We start from the raw sequence: 17,895 nt of genomic DNA, 5'->3' as shown, positions 1-17,895 counted from the left end.
TGATGTTCACGTGAGATATTAGCATGTAACTTTAGAAAAGGAAGAGAGCGGCCTTCTCGACGAGGGAGTGAAACCCAATGGGTGATATTCTTTTACAGCGTTACAATGGATAGGTTGTAGTTCATAGGTTATAATATTATGTTTCACTATGATAGAGCTTAACATGTGAGAGTATACCATATCAGAGTTGATCAAACGCGACGATCAAGGGCGTCAATCGGGTGAGTTTGATCAGAGGCTTTAATCAAAGGCGTCATCCCATCACGGAAGACCACCTCCCTGCGTATAACGAAGCGAAATTCCCACAAGCAAAACACCACGCTCACGTGACGAATTCTTAAACAAACTGCAACACTCAATTGACAGAACTAAAAAAAACGCCGCAAAAAAAACAACATCAATGGACAAATCGTAAAAACAGACAACACACGCACGTTCGTAGCTGTTAGAAGAAGACAACACCTAGCACCTTCAACTAGACACATTATACAGCCAACTCGTAAATGGGGCGGTATATGACATCCTTCGCTGCTGTCGATGGGGCCAAGCAGCGAGTGTTTAACTCCATCGTTTCAGAATCCGTGTCAAGGATTCATAATCTTAGGTTCTTTCGGTAAAGTAACGTAGGTAAAAATAATAATAAATGAAAATAACTAAATTAAATCATGACGTTTCGGAAGCAACAAAAGCTTCCGTCATCAGGTGTAACTTCTGTAGCGTGTGAAAAAAGCTATTCAGGGAGGAGCCAATGAGTGGGGGGGGAGAAAACCATCCCCCCCCCCAGACTCATTGGCTCCTCCCTGCCCAGCACCCGATATAAAAAAACACGTGTCTTGAATAACTTACAGTAATTTTACTGGAGCAGTTACACCTGATGACGGAGCCTTGTGTTGCTTCCGAAACGTCGTGATTTAATTGAGTTATTTTCATTTATTTTTATTTTATTATAATTGTTTTAGTATTAGAAGTATTAGTATCACAATGTGATCGTAATAGAATCACACTCTGCGCATATTTACGTGTAGTGTACATGCAAGCGAACTGTGCTCGTATGTATGTAATATGTCCTTGGGAACATGTGAACCGGAGGTCGTACATGCGAACTGGGGGATGCAGGATTAGGATCGCATTAAAATGATTAGAATAACACTATGGTCGTATTAGAATTACACTGAGCTAGAATTATGTTATATGTAGATGCACATCGTGAGTCGTAAATGCAACCTGGGAGGTGCGCGTTATAGAATCGCATTAAAATTATTATAATAACAACGTGGTCCTATTATAATCACGCGATCTACTGCTGCTGATGTTTGGGTGGCGGCCTCCGATTCGGGCTCAGCACTTCCTTTACTCGCCTGGTTGGTTCCGCGGGACGCAGCGTCTCATCCGACAGGCGTTGCAGCAGCTGGGTGATGGCATCCGTTGAGTTTGTCAACTTTCTCTTCAAGTTGAGGCCGTCTCCCTCGTGGTCTCCTCCCTCTGGGCGTGCTGTGGGTTGCTCATGGCCGAGGTGGAGCTGCATACTCTTAGTTCTTTCGGTAAAGTCACGTAGGTAAAAAATGAAATTAAAATTAATAAAAAATAAAATCACGACGTTTCGGAGGCAACACAAGCTTCCGTCTTCAGGTAAAACTGTCACAGCAAAAAATCTGTATCAAGTGGAGAGAAGTCCCAAGAAGTACGATCTTATATACTGGTTAAGGGGGGAGGAGCCAGGAAGGGCCGCGGGAGAGGAGGAGTTGTGAGAAGGTCAGTGCTGCTGCGGGAACTGAGCCTTTGTAATGTAGATGGCATATGTAGATAAGCCAGCTAGGATTAAGCCGCCTTTTGTTATGCTGCTGGGTGGGTAAATTAATTAAATATTTAAGGATAGTATTGTGTTTAGAATGCGTCTAGACATTAAGGTTACTTGTTCTAGACGGGCAGCAAAATTATTGCAATTATTGCAAAATGGGAAATGCAGGTATGTGATTAGTACTATGTATACCCGTGCATTATGCAGGATTAGCAGCATCAAAGAAAATAAAAGAAATGGTAAAGTTCAAGACCCTTCACAGCCTCCACGAGTTCCTCACGGCAGGTGGGATCGCTCTGTCGGACTTTGACGACCTCCTGCAGCTTTCCGAGTACCCACACTTGGTCTTGGACTCGCTGCTTGAGAACAACCATATCCGCCTCCAATTGGACACGAAGGACTTCCCATTTCGACTTCGGCGCAAACAGTTCCCCATTGTCCCAGCATTCGCGATGACCATCAACAAGGCGCAAGGGCAAACTGTTCACAACCTGGGATTATATCTACCAACGCCATGCTTCTCGCACGGCCAACTGTACGTGGCACTATCGCGAGTCACGGCAAGACCCAACATCAAGGCGCTTATTGACGGACCTGACGACGAGGAGGAAGACGGAGTGTACACGAAGAATATCGTGTATCGCCAGATATTTCAATAAGTTGCATTCTATATTTGAATAAGTTGCATTCTTTAATATTGTCGATTGAGCGTCTCATAAAAATTAATATAACCTCACAAAAATAAACATAAAACAATCACCAAAACATGTCTATTGTGTCCAGCCACTTTCAACTCCCCACCAACCAAGGATATACACAACGCCCGCGAAGCGGGTGGCGACTGCTAGTTTGAATAATTTGCATTCTTTAATATTTTCGATTGAGCGTCTCATAAAAATTCATATAACCTCACAAAAATAAACATAAAACAATCACCAAAACATGTATATTGTGTCCAGCCACTTTCAACTCCCCACCAACCAAGCATGTACACACCACCCGCGAAGCGGGCGGCAACTGCTAGTCGTTACAATTGTAATGACTCCGGACTCAGACTGCAGAGGGTTCTTTTATTTAGCCTTTGACGCGGTTTCAGACCCCAGGCGTCACGATATAGCAACGACGACGACGAGACAGCAACCAGCCACACAGCCCCAAACCTCGTTCCTCCCCCTCTCTCATTCTCGGCGTGAACCTCCGCACACACTTGGTCTCGCCTTCCCTTCTCGAACTCTCTCTATCTTGTTGTCACCACTTGTCCCTTAGTTGACGCACTGTCTTTACATCACCCACCTCTATGACCTGTACCTGTCCCCGCCATGGGCGGAGCAACTTGGATTTTCCCAGTGGCACCTGTAGGCAATACAACCATGCCCTGTCCCCCACTGCCCATGGAAGCACGTGTTCCCGCTGCCCCGAGTTCTTTTCATCAGCGGATTGCGCTCTGGTGGGGAAAGGTCCTCGTTATGAATCGTTTCGCAACGTTCAGGTCCAAAATACCGAAGTATACCGGGAATCACCTGCACTTAAAAAAACATGTAAATTGATAACACTATAAACAATAACACTAAACATTAAACGACAAAAGAAATATCAACTGGTTTTATAATTTATAGCACCATAAACGGAGGTACGTTATTTAAATCTTATTAGAAGTATTAAAATCGCAATCTACACATATGTATGTAAATTATCTGTTCAATCGAACCGGGGGTCGGATATGTGAACTGTGGAGGGTAAATGGCAAGAATCGCATTCAAATTTTAGAAAACAATATGGTAGTATTAGCATTTTACTGTGCTTGAATGTATGTTATGTGCAAATGCAAATCGTTAGTCGTAAATGCGAGGGAGGGATTACGACGTGCACGTTTAATCCAGTGTTAACATTTATTTTAGCATCATATTTAAGGACACTTAAATAACCGATTTCAGGATGTACATTGATGACGCGTTCGTTGGATATATGGCCTTGACTTCAACATAGACACACAGTGAACAAATGTGGTGAACTAATAAGGAAATAATGGGGAATGATACTTTAACGCGTTGGTATTCCTGGAACGGATATGGTTTGCATTGTATTGTAACTGTTTGAACATAGGACATAATACATTCGGTTCGAGTTTTGACTTAAAAATGATTGCAGATGAATAAAAACGTTTTTTTAACAAATGTGTGTCCGTTTATTTATCGATTCACAACGTTACGGTCCCTAATCATCAAGTATACAGGGAATCCTGTACACTAAGACATGTGAACTGTAACACTATAAACGATAACACGAAACATTAAACTACTATAAACTAGTTTCATCATTTATAGCAGCAAAAACAGAGGTACGGTATTATAATCTCATTACAAATAGTATAATTTCAACGTGATCGTATTAAAATCACACTCTGCGCATATGTATGTATAGCGTACGTGCAAGCGAACTGTGCTCGTATGCATGTAATATGCATCTATGGCCTTTGGACATGCGAACCGGTGGTCGGATATGCGAACGAGGGGTGCAGGATTATGATCGGATTAAAACGATTATAATAGCACTTTGGTAGTATTAGAATAACACTGAGCTAGAATGTATGTTAAATGTAGATGCACATCGGGAGTCGTAAATGCGGCCTGGGTGGTACCAGATTTAGAATCGCATCAAAATTATTACAATCGCACCATGGTCGTATTAGAATCAAGCTGCCCACTGCTGGTAGAATGTTACATCGCAATGGCACCGAATAGCACTATACAGTATTGATATTTTGCGTGGAGCCTACAAGCGCAACCTTGCGCATTTTGACCTGGTTCTCGACGCCCGTCCCTCGCCCATGGTAGAATCTTGTGCATTTCTGGGCGTCAAGGGTTCGCACCGCAGCCTTGAAGGATTAGGCAGGTCCCTGGCTTCTTTTGAAGAATTTGACCACGCTCCAGGCACCGGTTCCTCGCAGGATCATCTATATTATATCTATTAACGTGTGGGGTCCCACGAGAGCAGGGCCGGCCACAAACATTCGGGCAGCAGTTTGAGCAGAAGTCGCTGCTTTGCCATCGAACGGTTTCGTAGCTGCTGTAGTTGCTTCTGTTACTGTTATATCGGCAGCATGTTTATGTCCCGTGATGGGATAACGCCTTTGATGAAAAACTCTGATCCAACAAGTCACCTTCCTTGTCGAGACGCATTCTAAACACAATACTGTACTTAAATGTTGCTAAAATAACGTCTACACCCGATTCAACATGCAGTTCCACCTCGGCCATGAGCAACCCACAGCACGCGCAGAGGGAGGAGACCACGATGGAGACGGCCTCAACTTGAAGAGAAAGTTGACGAACTCACGGATGCCATCACCCAGCTGCTGCAACGCTTGTCGGATGAGATGCTGCGTCCCGCGGCACCAATCCGTCATCATTCCGGAGACAAACAGCGAGGCATGGTTTGGCCAGCCACCACCTCGTTTGCCAAAGCGACTTTAATAGCTGCTCTCAAACAACACTATCACCAATAGTGGTTTATGGGCTAGGCTGTTAAGCGGACAATCAGTCGTTTTGGGCATGGGATTGGCACTCCAAAACATGATACATCTTTAACAACTACGCTGGTTTGGTCGTCTGCGTGCGTATCTGGACGTTAATTTATTTACGGACCCGCCCAAACAGCTCGCTCTGATTCGATGAAAATAAAACAGTCGGAAAAAAGCCACAGCTCACTTTGATTCGATAAAAATAATTAATTAACACGCCCGGAAAAGAGCGATAGCATAGGTTTGGCAAGGTCTGCGCCGCAGTGCTGCAGTGCACTGTGGGCGCAGACCCTGTGCTGTGTGAGTGTGGTGTGTATGCAAGTGTGCGAATGGTAGTCACGCTAATATTACGTTTATTTATGTAAAAAATGGGTGCTGCTTGCTGCGATTAATGGAGTCCCCAAAGAACTTTACCTTACGAGTAAGCAGGGGTCGCTATCTTTCTTAGACAACTACGCTGGTTTGGTCGTCTGCGTGCGTATCTGGACGTTAATTTATTTACGGACCAGCCCAAACAGCTAGCTCTGATTCGTCGATAAAAATTAATAAAACAGCCGGCAAAAAGCCACAGCTCACTTTCATTCGACAAATATAAATAAATAAACCTGCCGCCCTAGAGCGTCTCTTCGGCCAACAATTGCACCTACTTTCACGCAACACCATATTCACAGTGATGGTCGCAACGCAAAATCTACTGTAGGTACAGTGTTGCTGTTGCACCCGCCGAACACTGCGTTCTGGTGGCGATATCTCGGCAACGAAGAACGTCCGCGGCTGCAACCAAGAACCCTCCACCAATCAGATAGCCACATACATTTTCAATTCCAGAACTTTCAATAAAATCTGTTCATTATTGGTGGGGTTCAGTTCGACGGCCCAGTGGACAAAACTAACCACTCTTTCGTATGCAGCTCCATCTATATTGCGCCCGTTCCCTTGAAACCACTGTGCTTAATCTTTCATTGGGCCGAAACAAGTGTGTGCAAAGTGGCCCTGCACAGTTCCCCGCCCTACATATCAAACCAGCGCTCGAGAAATTCTGTCGGTGTCGCCTTCAATCTCATTGGACTAATTTATTATCCCTTACATTTAATTGCCTCAAAGTGGCCTGCGTGCTTTGTGGCGGCAGCACGCGTCAGTCAGTCAGTCGTCCGTTTCCAAACATGCAGAAGCACACAGAAGGTAAGCGCTGTGTGATAGCATAGGTCTGACAAGGTCTGCGCCGCAGTGGTGCAGTGCACTGTGGGCGCAGACCCTGCGCTATGTGAGTGTGGTGTGTATGCAAGTGTGCGAATGGTAGTTACGCTAATATTACGTATGTTTATGTAAATGGACCGCATAACACCGACAAATAACATTTTCGAAATGGTGGAGCGCATATCGATGCTGCGTTACTAATAAAATCAAACAAAACAAACCGCTGCATCTGTAAGTGTGCCAGTGTGCGCTTATAGTGGATAGTGCTGCGTGCGGAAGTGAGGGTCATCTTTGGGTAAAACAAACACTCTGAACGCGCAAGAACATAGCTGGCGGTCGCGTAGGGACTTGGTAGCGAGCAGGGTAGAGGCACTGCGTGTATTATATCTGTCGTCACAACGTCTGTGCGTCAGTCGGGGGGACTTTATCTGCCAGTACCCGTGCGCAACAGTACAGCGACATATATTCTACAGTGCTTCAGATGTCACGGACTGAGAGGCAACGCGGTTTGCATAGGCTTTCTGTCTAACGCGTCACGTTTGTGTACGCAGACTTCCAGATATCTGACCACAGCCACCACGATTACTACAAGCACTGGTCGTGGAACACGGAGAGGGTGCCTAAGCTGCTCAACTATTTCATACTCACCCTCACCTAAGATAATGCTTCATCCAAATCCCTATAGCAAGCGAAACAGAGACACACGAGAGGAGCTCGAGGACGCTTTGCACAAAAACGAAATCGCACATGCAACTCCTGCCGCGACCGAGCCCAAGGAGGTCAAAGATCGTCGCCGCAATCGCCGCCGAATGAAGCGATTTCGGTTGAATAAGCCAAAGTGAGAGCTTTACTTGGGGAATGCTATCGATGAAGGGCGCATAGCAACCAACGCTGGCAACGACACAATGGATCAACCAAGTGATATGCAGGATGTCCTCATGGACGTACACGATCATGTCATTTCTCCCGGCGACTTCCACGTGGACCTTGAAGAAGGTAAGCAAGAAGAAGACGACCCTGACTTTGTCATTGCTCGAGCCGCAGGGCGGGAGGATCCACAACTCACACTGGGCCTTCAGGAGTTGTGTCGCCTAAAGCGACGTGCTGAGCAATCTCCGTTTCAACAAGATGCTGAGCTAGCGCATCGCGCTGCGCTGGAGGCCCAGCATCGTTCGAGAATGACTGCCGAGCAACTACTGGATGAACGATATCGTCGCAGTAACTCGGAAGCTGAGCGGCGCCGAAGGTTGACGGAAGAGCAGCAAGATGAAGAACGACGTCGCCACAGTGTGCTGGAAGCGGAACGCCGCGGGAGGTTGACGGAAGAACAGCAGGAGGAAGCACGACGACGCCATGCTGAGCTGGAAGCTGAACGTATCGCCAGGAGGACAGAAAACGAAGTCGAGGAGACGCTGGAACAGCGACGCGTTCAACGGCGAACCAAGCGCTACAAGGACGCCCTCGCCAACCAAGACGAGTTTGAAGTCTCCAGAGTTTCGGGGAAGAATATCATCGCAGGAAGACACAAACTACCAGAGCCAACTTCGGTTTGCTCGAAGTGTCGAGCATGGAAGTGGCCGGGCGAGTCTTCGATCACATGCTGCATTGACGGCAAGGTCGCTCTTCCGCCACTCCAGCCTGCACCGGCCATTCTACGCAAGTGGTACCAAGATGAAGAGTTTCGGAAACAGATATGCATGTACAATCAAGTGTTTGCATTTACGTCGCTTGGTGCGTCTTTCAGCAATCGCCGCTTCGACCCAGTAGCGGAAGATCAAAGTGTCCAAGGGCAGAGAGGCGTGTATACATACCGTATCCAAGGAGCGATGGGCCATTTCTTGGGATCTTTGTTACCATATACGGATCAAGCCGGTCCGACAACGAAGCCCAAGTTTGCGCAGATTTACGTGTACGATCCAGATGTGGAAGCACGAGTGGCTCGCCGACAGGGGATTTTTAGCGGCCTGAACAGAGTCGCGCTGTTGGACTTGGAGCACATGATGGAGACGTGCAACCCGTTTGCGCGCGAGTTCCTTACGATGGGTCAGCGGATGAGAAGCATGATCGAAGCCGGCGACAACCCCGTCAACGTCGTGTTTCGCCTGCGTACCAACAACTATGCGGGACCTCGCACGCACAATCTCCCCACGGCCACGGAGGTTGCTGCTGTGTTGATTGATGACGGCAACGCGGCGAACAACCGAGACTTGCTTCTCTTTCCACGGTCAGGTGGGCTTTTGCGACTGTTTGAAACCTATTCGATCTACGATTCACTTCCTATGTCCTCTCTTGCTCCCTCTCGGGGAACTGGGTTGGACGTACACGGATGAGTACACGAACGGCGCTACGTATCGGAAAAAGACGCGAATGGCGCTTCGCGAACATGTTGCGTACCGACTCTACCAGAAGGAAAACGACCAGTCGGTTCTCCACCAAGGCGGGCGACTGTTCCAGCAGTGGGTGGTTGACCAACGTGCCAAGTGCGAACAGGAGAGTCTGCGCTGGGTCCAGGCAAACCAGAAGTCACTTCGAGCGGATATTTACAAGGGAGTTCTGGATGCGTACCTGCATGAGGGCGTGGTTGCATTAGGCGAAAACGAAGGCTTAGTGTCGGAATACGATCGTGACACAGGCATGTTAGTGCATCCAGAGCCAAGCCGCCGCCGTCACTTCCTTGATCAAGTCGGACAGCGCGTCGTACTTCCAGCGTCGTTCACGGGTGGTGAGAGATACATGTACTCGCAGTATCAGGACTCCATGGCGATGGTGCGCGAGTTTGGCAAGCCGGATTTGTTCATGACTGTGACGTGCAACCCTCAATGGGATGAAATCACAAAGACGATAGACAGAAACGGACCACACCAAACTGCTCAAGATAGGCCAGATATTGTCGCACGTGTGTGGCAACAGAAGCTCAAAGCAGTGTTGAAGGATCTCGATGATGGGGTGTTTGGGGAGCAAATCGCGCGAATCTATGTGCTCGAGTTTCAGAAGCGTGGACTGCCGCACGCTCACATACTCATTATTCTCGCCCATGAAGACAAACCCAGGACTCGCCAGGACTTTGACAAGTTTGTGTCCGCGGAACTTCCAGATGCCGTGAAGAACAGTGATCTGTACAACAGAGTTTTGACCAGCATAATGCACGGTCCGTGTGGAACCCTACACCCCAGCTCTCTGTGTATGAAGGACGGCGAGTGCACCAAAGGTTTCCCGAAGGCACTGTCCGAGGTGACACAAACCAACCACAATGTGTTTCCTGTCTACAGAAGACGCCTGCGAACGGACGGCGTGCTCAAGTTCAAGACATATGACAATGCGACAGTCAATCAATGGGTTGTTGCGTACAATCCATTCTTCTCTCAGAAATACGATTGCCACATCAACGTTGAGGTGTGCTCGAGCATCACGGCGATCAAGTACCTGTACAAGTACGTCTACAAAGGCGCTGATATGACGGAAATCAGTGCGCGGGCATTTGGAGATGACGCGAGGGAGTCTAAACACCCTCGATTGAGCGTCTCATAAAAATACATATAACCTCACAAAAATAAACATAAAACAATCACCAAAACATGTATATTGTGTCCAGCCCCTTTCAACTCCCCACCAACCAAGCATATACACAGCATCAACACAGCCCAAAAGATCGCCGGCTGCCATCTCCCCACACTGGAAGAACTACACAGTTCACGTTGCATCAAAAAAAGCACAGACCATTATAAAGGACTCTTCTCACCCTGGACACTCACTGTTTGAGCTGTTGCCATCAGGCAGACGATTCAGATAATTCAAAACAAGGACAAACAGATTCAAACAGAGCTTTTATCCTACAGCGATAACCACACTCAATAATGCTAATTAATTATTAAGTAATAGTGTCTACAATTGACTGGGAAATAGAGATGTGCAATGACAAAATGTAACCTTATGTGGGTATGTGGGTATACTTGGGCTGTTTTTATATATAGTATAAATTGATTATCTTTCATTTAATTGTATTTATATTTTCTTGTTTTATTTAATTTAAATTTAAGAATGATGCCCTGACTGGTGAGCATTTTAAATTTAGTTGTACTGGTGACAATGACAATAAACGATTTATCTATATACACACCGCCCGCGAAGCGGGCGGCGACTGCTAGTAAATATGTATAGTGTATGTTCAATCGAACAGGTTTTTGGGGTTAAATTGCGTAAGTAAAAAATATATTTTGTTAAACCCGCCACCACCCGACACATCAAAATAGTAAGGTTTGTCACGTAAACAGAACATGACAATTCGTTACTAAAGCATGTCTATTCCGGTCACTATTCTTCAATAGGGATTACCGTTGGCAGGCTATTTTAGTACACACAATCGACAGGAAGTACAAGGACAATGGGTTCACTTAATTCGCATGCCTAATGTACGTTGATTACCATATACATTACCCAAACGGCAATGAGTACCCATAGCCATATATATGTATCCATTAACACCCCCCCTCCCCCACTTCGCGCAAGAAGAGCACACACGTTTTGTCATCACATCTACCTCTCTATTTACGGAACAAAACAGGAGGACTTCTCCACAAAACTGGCCGTGCCTAATGAAACTAGTTGTAATTACTGACGAAAAGTCGTACTCAGATTGTAAATGTTGTGGCTTGGCTCTCCAACACACCATTGTGCTGGACTAGTAACGAATTAGCATGTCCTGTTCACGTGACAAACCTTACTAATTGGGTGTGTGGGTGGTGGCGAGTTTAATGACACATTTTCATATTTAGGCGATTCATGGATACGGTATTCGAATCTCATTAAAAGTATTATAATCGCAATCTGCTCATATAAAAGAAAGCTTACGTTCAATCGACCCGGGGGTTGGATATGCTAACTGTGGGGGTGCAGGGTTAGAATCGAATTCAAATTCTTAGAATAACAATATTGTCGTATTAGCATTTTACTATGCTTGACTGTATGTTATGTGTAAATGCAAATTGTTAGTCGTAAATGCGAGGCAGGGGTTAAGAGGTGCATGTTTAATCCAGTGTTCGTCTCGATCAACCAAAATTAGTACAAAGTCGGTCAAAAAGGAGTACGAGTTATTTCATGAGTAGTATTCGCTGAGCCCCCAGATACTAACCTACACACAGTTATGGTTAAACAAAGTAACGTTTAGTCACTTAATTCTCAGCTCAGACGTGATCATCGCAATCATTTCCAAAGACGTGTGGGGTCCCGCGAGAGCAGGGCCTGGCTACAAATAGCCGAGCAGCCCAAAGCGAGGGGGCAAATGTTTAATGTCGAATCGAGGACTCTGGTGTTTCCGGTGACGCACACCACCCGCACTGCACCACGTGGTGCGCCCGCCAAGCGCGTGGGGGCGGAGCCTCGCTGTAGTGACGTCAGCTCTGTTACGTCATAGCCACGCCTCCACCCGCAGTCGAGAGGAATGCGCACGAGTGAGCAGCAGAAGAAACCTTTCCAGAGCGAATCCTCAACGAGGTGAGCGTCCCTGTTGACGATGTGTGTTGTTTATTTTTATTGCACGTTTTGACTACAAACTAAAGCTTCATTATTTTTGAGTATGTTGGTATTTGGATTTTCTGCAACCAAGTTAGGACTATTAGGTTACTTGGCATGCTCTGATATGTTGCTGTTACTGTCATTGTTTAGACCCAAAGCAAGTCAACATTTAAAACGTTCATGACTAACCTGTTTAAATCTCATATAATATGATTAACATGTCTATAATGATTGTGTTCTGATTGCCTGCATAATTGTGCCCTGCATTACATGTATTGAATGTTATCCAACACGGGGGAGGAGTCTGCCTTTTAGTTCAGACCCTAGCTCAAGGGTCTGCAACCAAAATAACAAGAAGAGCTATTTCTTTCCAATTCGGTACAAAATTCAGTATTTCAAGAGCCGCAATGCATCTGAGTACATACTGTACATACTGTACATACGTACATATCGTCAAGAAGCAGCCCGTAAAGAGCCGCATGCGGCTCCGGAGCCGTAGGTTGCCGACCCCTACCCTAGCTGCTGCCATAGACGTCTCCTATCTGTGACGTCACAGCCACATGGGCGGTATCTCTGACATCACGTGACCTACGACGTCATTCTCGGGTCATAACAAATGATTTAAGTATGGTCATTTGACCCCAATGACCTACAAGACATAGGGGGGCCTTTATCAAGCAGTCGATTAATACAAATGGGCTGTGCATCAACATGCTTGTCTGGTTTTTGGAGCTTTCGTGACTGCAGGAATTATTCTTTGGTTCTTTCGGTAAAGTCACGTATAAAGATAAAATAATAAATTAAATAATAGCATACGACGTTTCGATTGCAACACAAGCAATCATCATCAGGTATAATGAAATAGCGACACAAAATCTAACCAGAAAACCACAGACAGACATATAAGCAGACATATATCACCAAGATACACAGAGAGAACAACACAGGTACAGAGAGGGGTGATCGTCTCTGTGGGGTGGCCTTAAATAGACAGAGGGGGGCGGAGGCAGAGAGAGGGAGGGGTTAGAGAAAACATTTACATGTCAATGAGTACGAAGAGACGCGTAGTAAAGTACGCAGGCTTAGAGGGAGAAAGAACACACTAAATTAAACAACCTAGCAAAGTATCGAAATGTTATGTAAATCGACACAGAGAGTCGGTCAACACACAATTAACGCATAGCCTGGTCGATTACGTATTTCAAAGATTGCTAAGTTAGAATTTAAGTGTGAAAATTCTGCCTCCGCCCCCCTCTGTCTATTTAAGGCCACCCCACAGAGACGAGCACCCCTCTCTGTACCTGTGTTGCCCTCTCTGTGTATCTTAGTGATATCTGTCTGCTTATATGTCTGTTTGTGGATGAGTGAGTGATCTGACGCACGCGTGAGTGGGCAAACAAGCGAGTGAGTGGACTTGTAAAACAAACGGCACGAAAGTGATTTGATTAGTACAGCGAGTGCTCAAATATGTAACAATTGAGAGGATGAGTGATTCAAAAGGTTGCTAAATCTGAGCGTTTTTACAACCTCCCCAGGCCCTCCAACATCAAACAGAAACTACTACGTCCCAACAACATGGACAGACAACGCAAGTGGGCTGACATCTTGGAGGACTATGTTGGCAAGTCCCAGTTACCTGCATCACGTGGCTTTTATGCAGAGGAGGCAGCTCCCTGATTAATTATTTTTAGTGGACGTGGCTTGGTGGTAATGGGAAGAGGTAACGGTCAAGTGTGCAGACAGCATGCATTTAGAGCTGCGTTTCAAGCATCTTTGTTTAAATGGGGGTCTCAAGTTCATGGAATTGATGGTCTCAACATGCTTACAAAAATATGACTTGTAAAGTTTTACTGCCATGTGATTAATATTTCTCAACAGCAGGTCATGTTATGTGTTAAGAGGTAATTGCAGGGATCTCAGAATTAGTTCCGTGAATCTCCACGTGCTTCGTTCTCTAATTCATTTCTCGTCCTTTGAATTAATTTTGTTTTCCGTAGCCCGGGAGTCATGGCGCCAGTCGACCACGTGGGGGGACATTATGGATGAAGTGGACCCTTTCCCAGGCCAAAGCTACGAGCATCCCTCCCCAAAGGTGTGTATGGGGTCTATGGGGGTCAAACACCACATTCTCACACCATTTCACCACACCATTGCACCAAAACATCACTACAACTCACATTATCTCTTCACGTCACCTTTCTCATCACACCACCACCAACTCAATACACCGTCACAGAGCCTCAATGCGTCAATACCATCACGACACCATCTCTCCAGAACATTCCACAATTTCACCTCTCTATATCACAACACCATCTCCCAACACTATCACTCCATCTCTCCACCATCACGTCATGCCATATCCCACTCGTACAGGCAAATGAAGTCGCCATTCATTACCAATGAAGACAGAATGATATCATGCAATCTCATGAATTATGTCTGTGAGCTGATTGGAAGTTGCCATTCCAGTTGCCCATTATGGGTGCTGCAATAAAATTTGTCCAGATCATGGGCATCCAGATCTTTACAATGGAACATTCTGTGGAAACTATTGCCCGTGATGATTGTTGCCAACAATCGCCATGAAATCGCATTAAGTGCGTGTATTGTATTTGTGAGAATATGAGGATATAACATGTATTTTGATAACATTAGGTGATGGTGTATATTCATACGTGTGCTAGCATGTTTGCATGAGTTAATGCGCATTATTGCATCCGTACATAGATGTGCAAGTATGCATTTTTGTTTGTATATGTGCCCGTCCATGTTTGTGTGCCTGCGAGAATGGATTTTGTCCTGAGTGTGCATGTCTGAATGGTCATGTGCTTATCTTCGCGTGAACAGAGGAGCATTGGGGAGGTGAAGAACTTCAGCAGAGTGAAGCGTCTCCAGGAGGACAAGCGCCTTGCGAAGGTGAAATGCACAATGGAAGAGAAGCGCCCCAATGAGGTGAAGCACCTCGCCAAGTTGAAGCACCAAACGGAGCAGAAGTGCCTTCGAAACAAAATCCTCAACGACGTGAAACGCGTCATGGAAAAGCGCCTCCTTGAAGAAACGCGCTTCATGGAGGAGAAGCGCCTTCGCGAGGTGAAGCGTCTCAAGGAGAAGCATCTGGAGGGAGAGAAGCGCCTCATAGATGTGAAGCGGGTCAAGGAAGAGAAGCGCCTCATGGAGGAGAAGCGGGTGGAAGAAGAGAAGCGCCTTGTCGAGGAGCAGCGCCTCATTGAGGTGCAGCGAGTCGAGGAAGAGAAGCACCTCATGGAGGAGAAGCGCCTCTTTGAGGTGAAGCGTCTCATAGAGCTGAAGCGTCTCGAGAAGAAGAAGAAGCGTCTTGAGGAGAGGCGCTTTCGCAAGGTGAAGCTCCTCGAGGAGAAACGTCTCATGCAGGAGAAGCGCCTCGTTGAGGTGAAGCGTCAAGAGGAGGAGGAGGAGCACTTGATGGAGGAGAAGCGTCTTGTGGAGCAGAAGCGCCTCGAGGAGGAGGAGCGCCTCGCCAAGATCGAGCGACAATGGCTCCAGACCCCTACCACCAGCAGCACCACCACCACTGACACCACCTCCGCCACCACCACCACATCCTCCAATCCTGTGTGGGGCCCAATAGCTCCGAGCTTTGGAGAAGAGGGCTTCCAAGAAGATAAAGCAAACTCCAGAGTCGCTGAGCCACGGTAAACCACTCTGCGTATGCGCCCTGTGTGTTTATTTTTGTTATTTATTGCCATGCTTCTCACGCAGCATCAGCCTTACTCGGTCTCAAGACTTTTTTTCAGGAGGATCTTACCAAGTTTGCTCGCATTTTGCAAGAAAGTTGCTACTGTTTGCGATCCAAATTGAACGATTTGCATTGCTTGTGTGGGTTCAGTAACAGGGAGAAAGCTGCAGAACCTTCCCAGAACAGGGGGCTGCATAATCCACACGGAGAATGTGGCCAAACGTGGAAATCAAACCCAGGTCAATGTTGCTGTGACGCACAGGTGTTCAAGCCCTGTCGCGCTCTCAAAATTCACAGACACTGGAAACCCCACGTGTACATTCCGCTATTCTGTGGACAGATGTATTTTTCATAACTGAATTCTGGGTTAGACCACGTAACAAAGTGGGCATATCTTCACCATGTAACCCTCCATCCACCGTGAGATTTTCGCTCTCTATCGCCTATTTCCAGGCCAGCTGCCAAGTCGCCTTGTAATGCACAGCGACAGCTACCACTAAGAGGGGTGTCCAATTTAAAACGCGATGAGATGAGAGATGCGAGAGGCTCATCGCATGCAATGGATGTGTTGAAGCGGCCAAATGGTCGTGCACTCATTCTTCACCGCTTACAGTTCAGATCTTGCTTCCCGCCTTGGCTATTATTGCTGCTGCATTGACCACACAGATCCACACACATTCAGTCACAGTGGACGTTCAGGATCTCTATCGATGCCATTTGAAATGCTTAGGACATTATGTGCAAGGGGTCAATTAGAATATACATATAGAAACATGTCAATCTAGATTTTAAGTTTTCGTGACAACAGGGATCCATACTCTTTGGTTATATCGGTAAATTCACGTAGGTATGAAATCAAATAAATTAAATTAAATCACGACGTTTGGATGGCCATGTCTTTATTGCAAGAAAATGGATTGCTGTGGTTTCCCACCTGATGATGATTGCTTGTGTTGCAATCGAAACGTTGTGATTTATTTTATACTTACGTGACTTTTTTGAAAGAACCAAAAAAATGTCACTTCAAATTATTCAGCTAAATTTGCACAGCAACGCCACCCACTACTGTGAAACTACAGCAGTCTGTGAGACACAGCTGCACCTATCTCAAGGATAGCCTGGCGCCATGAGAATGACAGCACCAATACTAAGCACACTCACTGGCCATGTCTTTATTGCTGTTTCTATTCAGCTCCAATTAATCCGCCACACATTCCACCCACGGACGATGGGAAGATGGCCATGTCTGCCGTAGCAGGAAGGTGGAACGGTGTCGTGTTGTCTCTTCACAGATTTGAGCCAGCTCAGCCCTCTTCCTCACTCGTCCAGGCCTTTGAAGTGAAGACAGAGGTTATGGAGAAGGAGACGAAGGAAGAGGTGAAGGAGATGATGGAGTATGAAGTAGAGACAGAGGAGGAGAAATCGGAGGAAGAGAAGGCAAAGGAGGACGAGATTGTGATGGTGACAATGGAGGAGAACACGGAGGGAGAGGAGAAAGACAATACAGAGATGGAGGACAAAGAGACAACAAAGGATGAACATATGGTCGTGGTGGAGGACATGAAGACGACGGACAAAGGGGAAACAATGGTGGTGGAGGAGGAAGAGAAGACGGTGTCGGAGATGGTTGTGCCAGAAGTTGAAGAGGAGATGAAGGAGGAAGAGATGTTGCTAGCGGAGGAGAAGAAGATGGAGAAGATGGAGGTGGCGCAGGAAGAGGAGGAGGATAAGATGGTGGCGGAGGATGAAGAAGAGGGGATGGAGGAGGATGAGACGGAGGAGAAAACGGAAGAGGTGCAGGTGGAGATGCACGAAAAGAAGAGGAAGCGAGGGGGCCTCGCTCGCATGGCGAGAGCGATCGCCTCACTCCTCCGCCGCGTGCTGCTTTGTGGTGACAGGTCCACCGCCCAGTAGGGGTGGTGGCGGTGGTCGTGCATCGGTGCCAACCGTGACCACTATCACCACACTACCCACCCACCCAGTGATACTCGCTACACACACCACACGGTTCCCCAGAGAGACGGTGCCACTGTGACCACAGCTGGGGAATGAAGCTGAGCAGCAGATGCCAGGACTACAGCGGAGAATGACTGCTGCCAGGAGACCTGACATCACACACACACACGGGACTATGTCATTAGCATAGCCGGC

At 46.6% G+C, this 17,895-nt stretch overlaps 1 protein-coding gene across 1 annotated transcript in view; it reads left to right on the top strand.

Moving 5' to 3' along the window:
- Positions 1-14,033: 14,033 nt before the first annotated feature.
- LOC144737839 (uncharacterized) overlaps positions 14,034-17,895 on the top strand; it is a 75,977-nt gene continuing 72,115 nt past the window's right edge. The window contains exons 1-4 of the mRNA XM_078620713.1: positions 14,034-14,051; positions 14,877-15,517; positions 17,037-17,145; positions 17,218-17,592. Of these exons, the coding sequence (XP_078476839.1) occupies positions 14,034-14,051; positions 14,877-15,517; positions 17,037-17,145; positions 17,218-17,592 (1,143 nt within the window). The remainder of the gene's footprint in view (positions 14,052-14,876; positions 15,518-17,036; positions 17,146-17,217; positions 17,593-17,895) is intronic.

Source organism: Lampetra planeri, chromosome 74 (genome assembly GCF_965212315.1).
Source record: "Lampetra planeri chromosome 74, kcLamPlan1.2.h2, whole genome shotgun sequence".
Classification (NCBI taxonomy): Eukaryota; Metazoa; Chordata; class Hyperoartia; order Petromyzontiformes; family Petromyzontidae; genus Lampetra; species Lampetra planeri.
The sequence above is the reverse complement of the archived record's forward strand: the minus strand, read 5'-3'. Positions and strand labels throughout refer to the sequence as shown.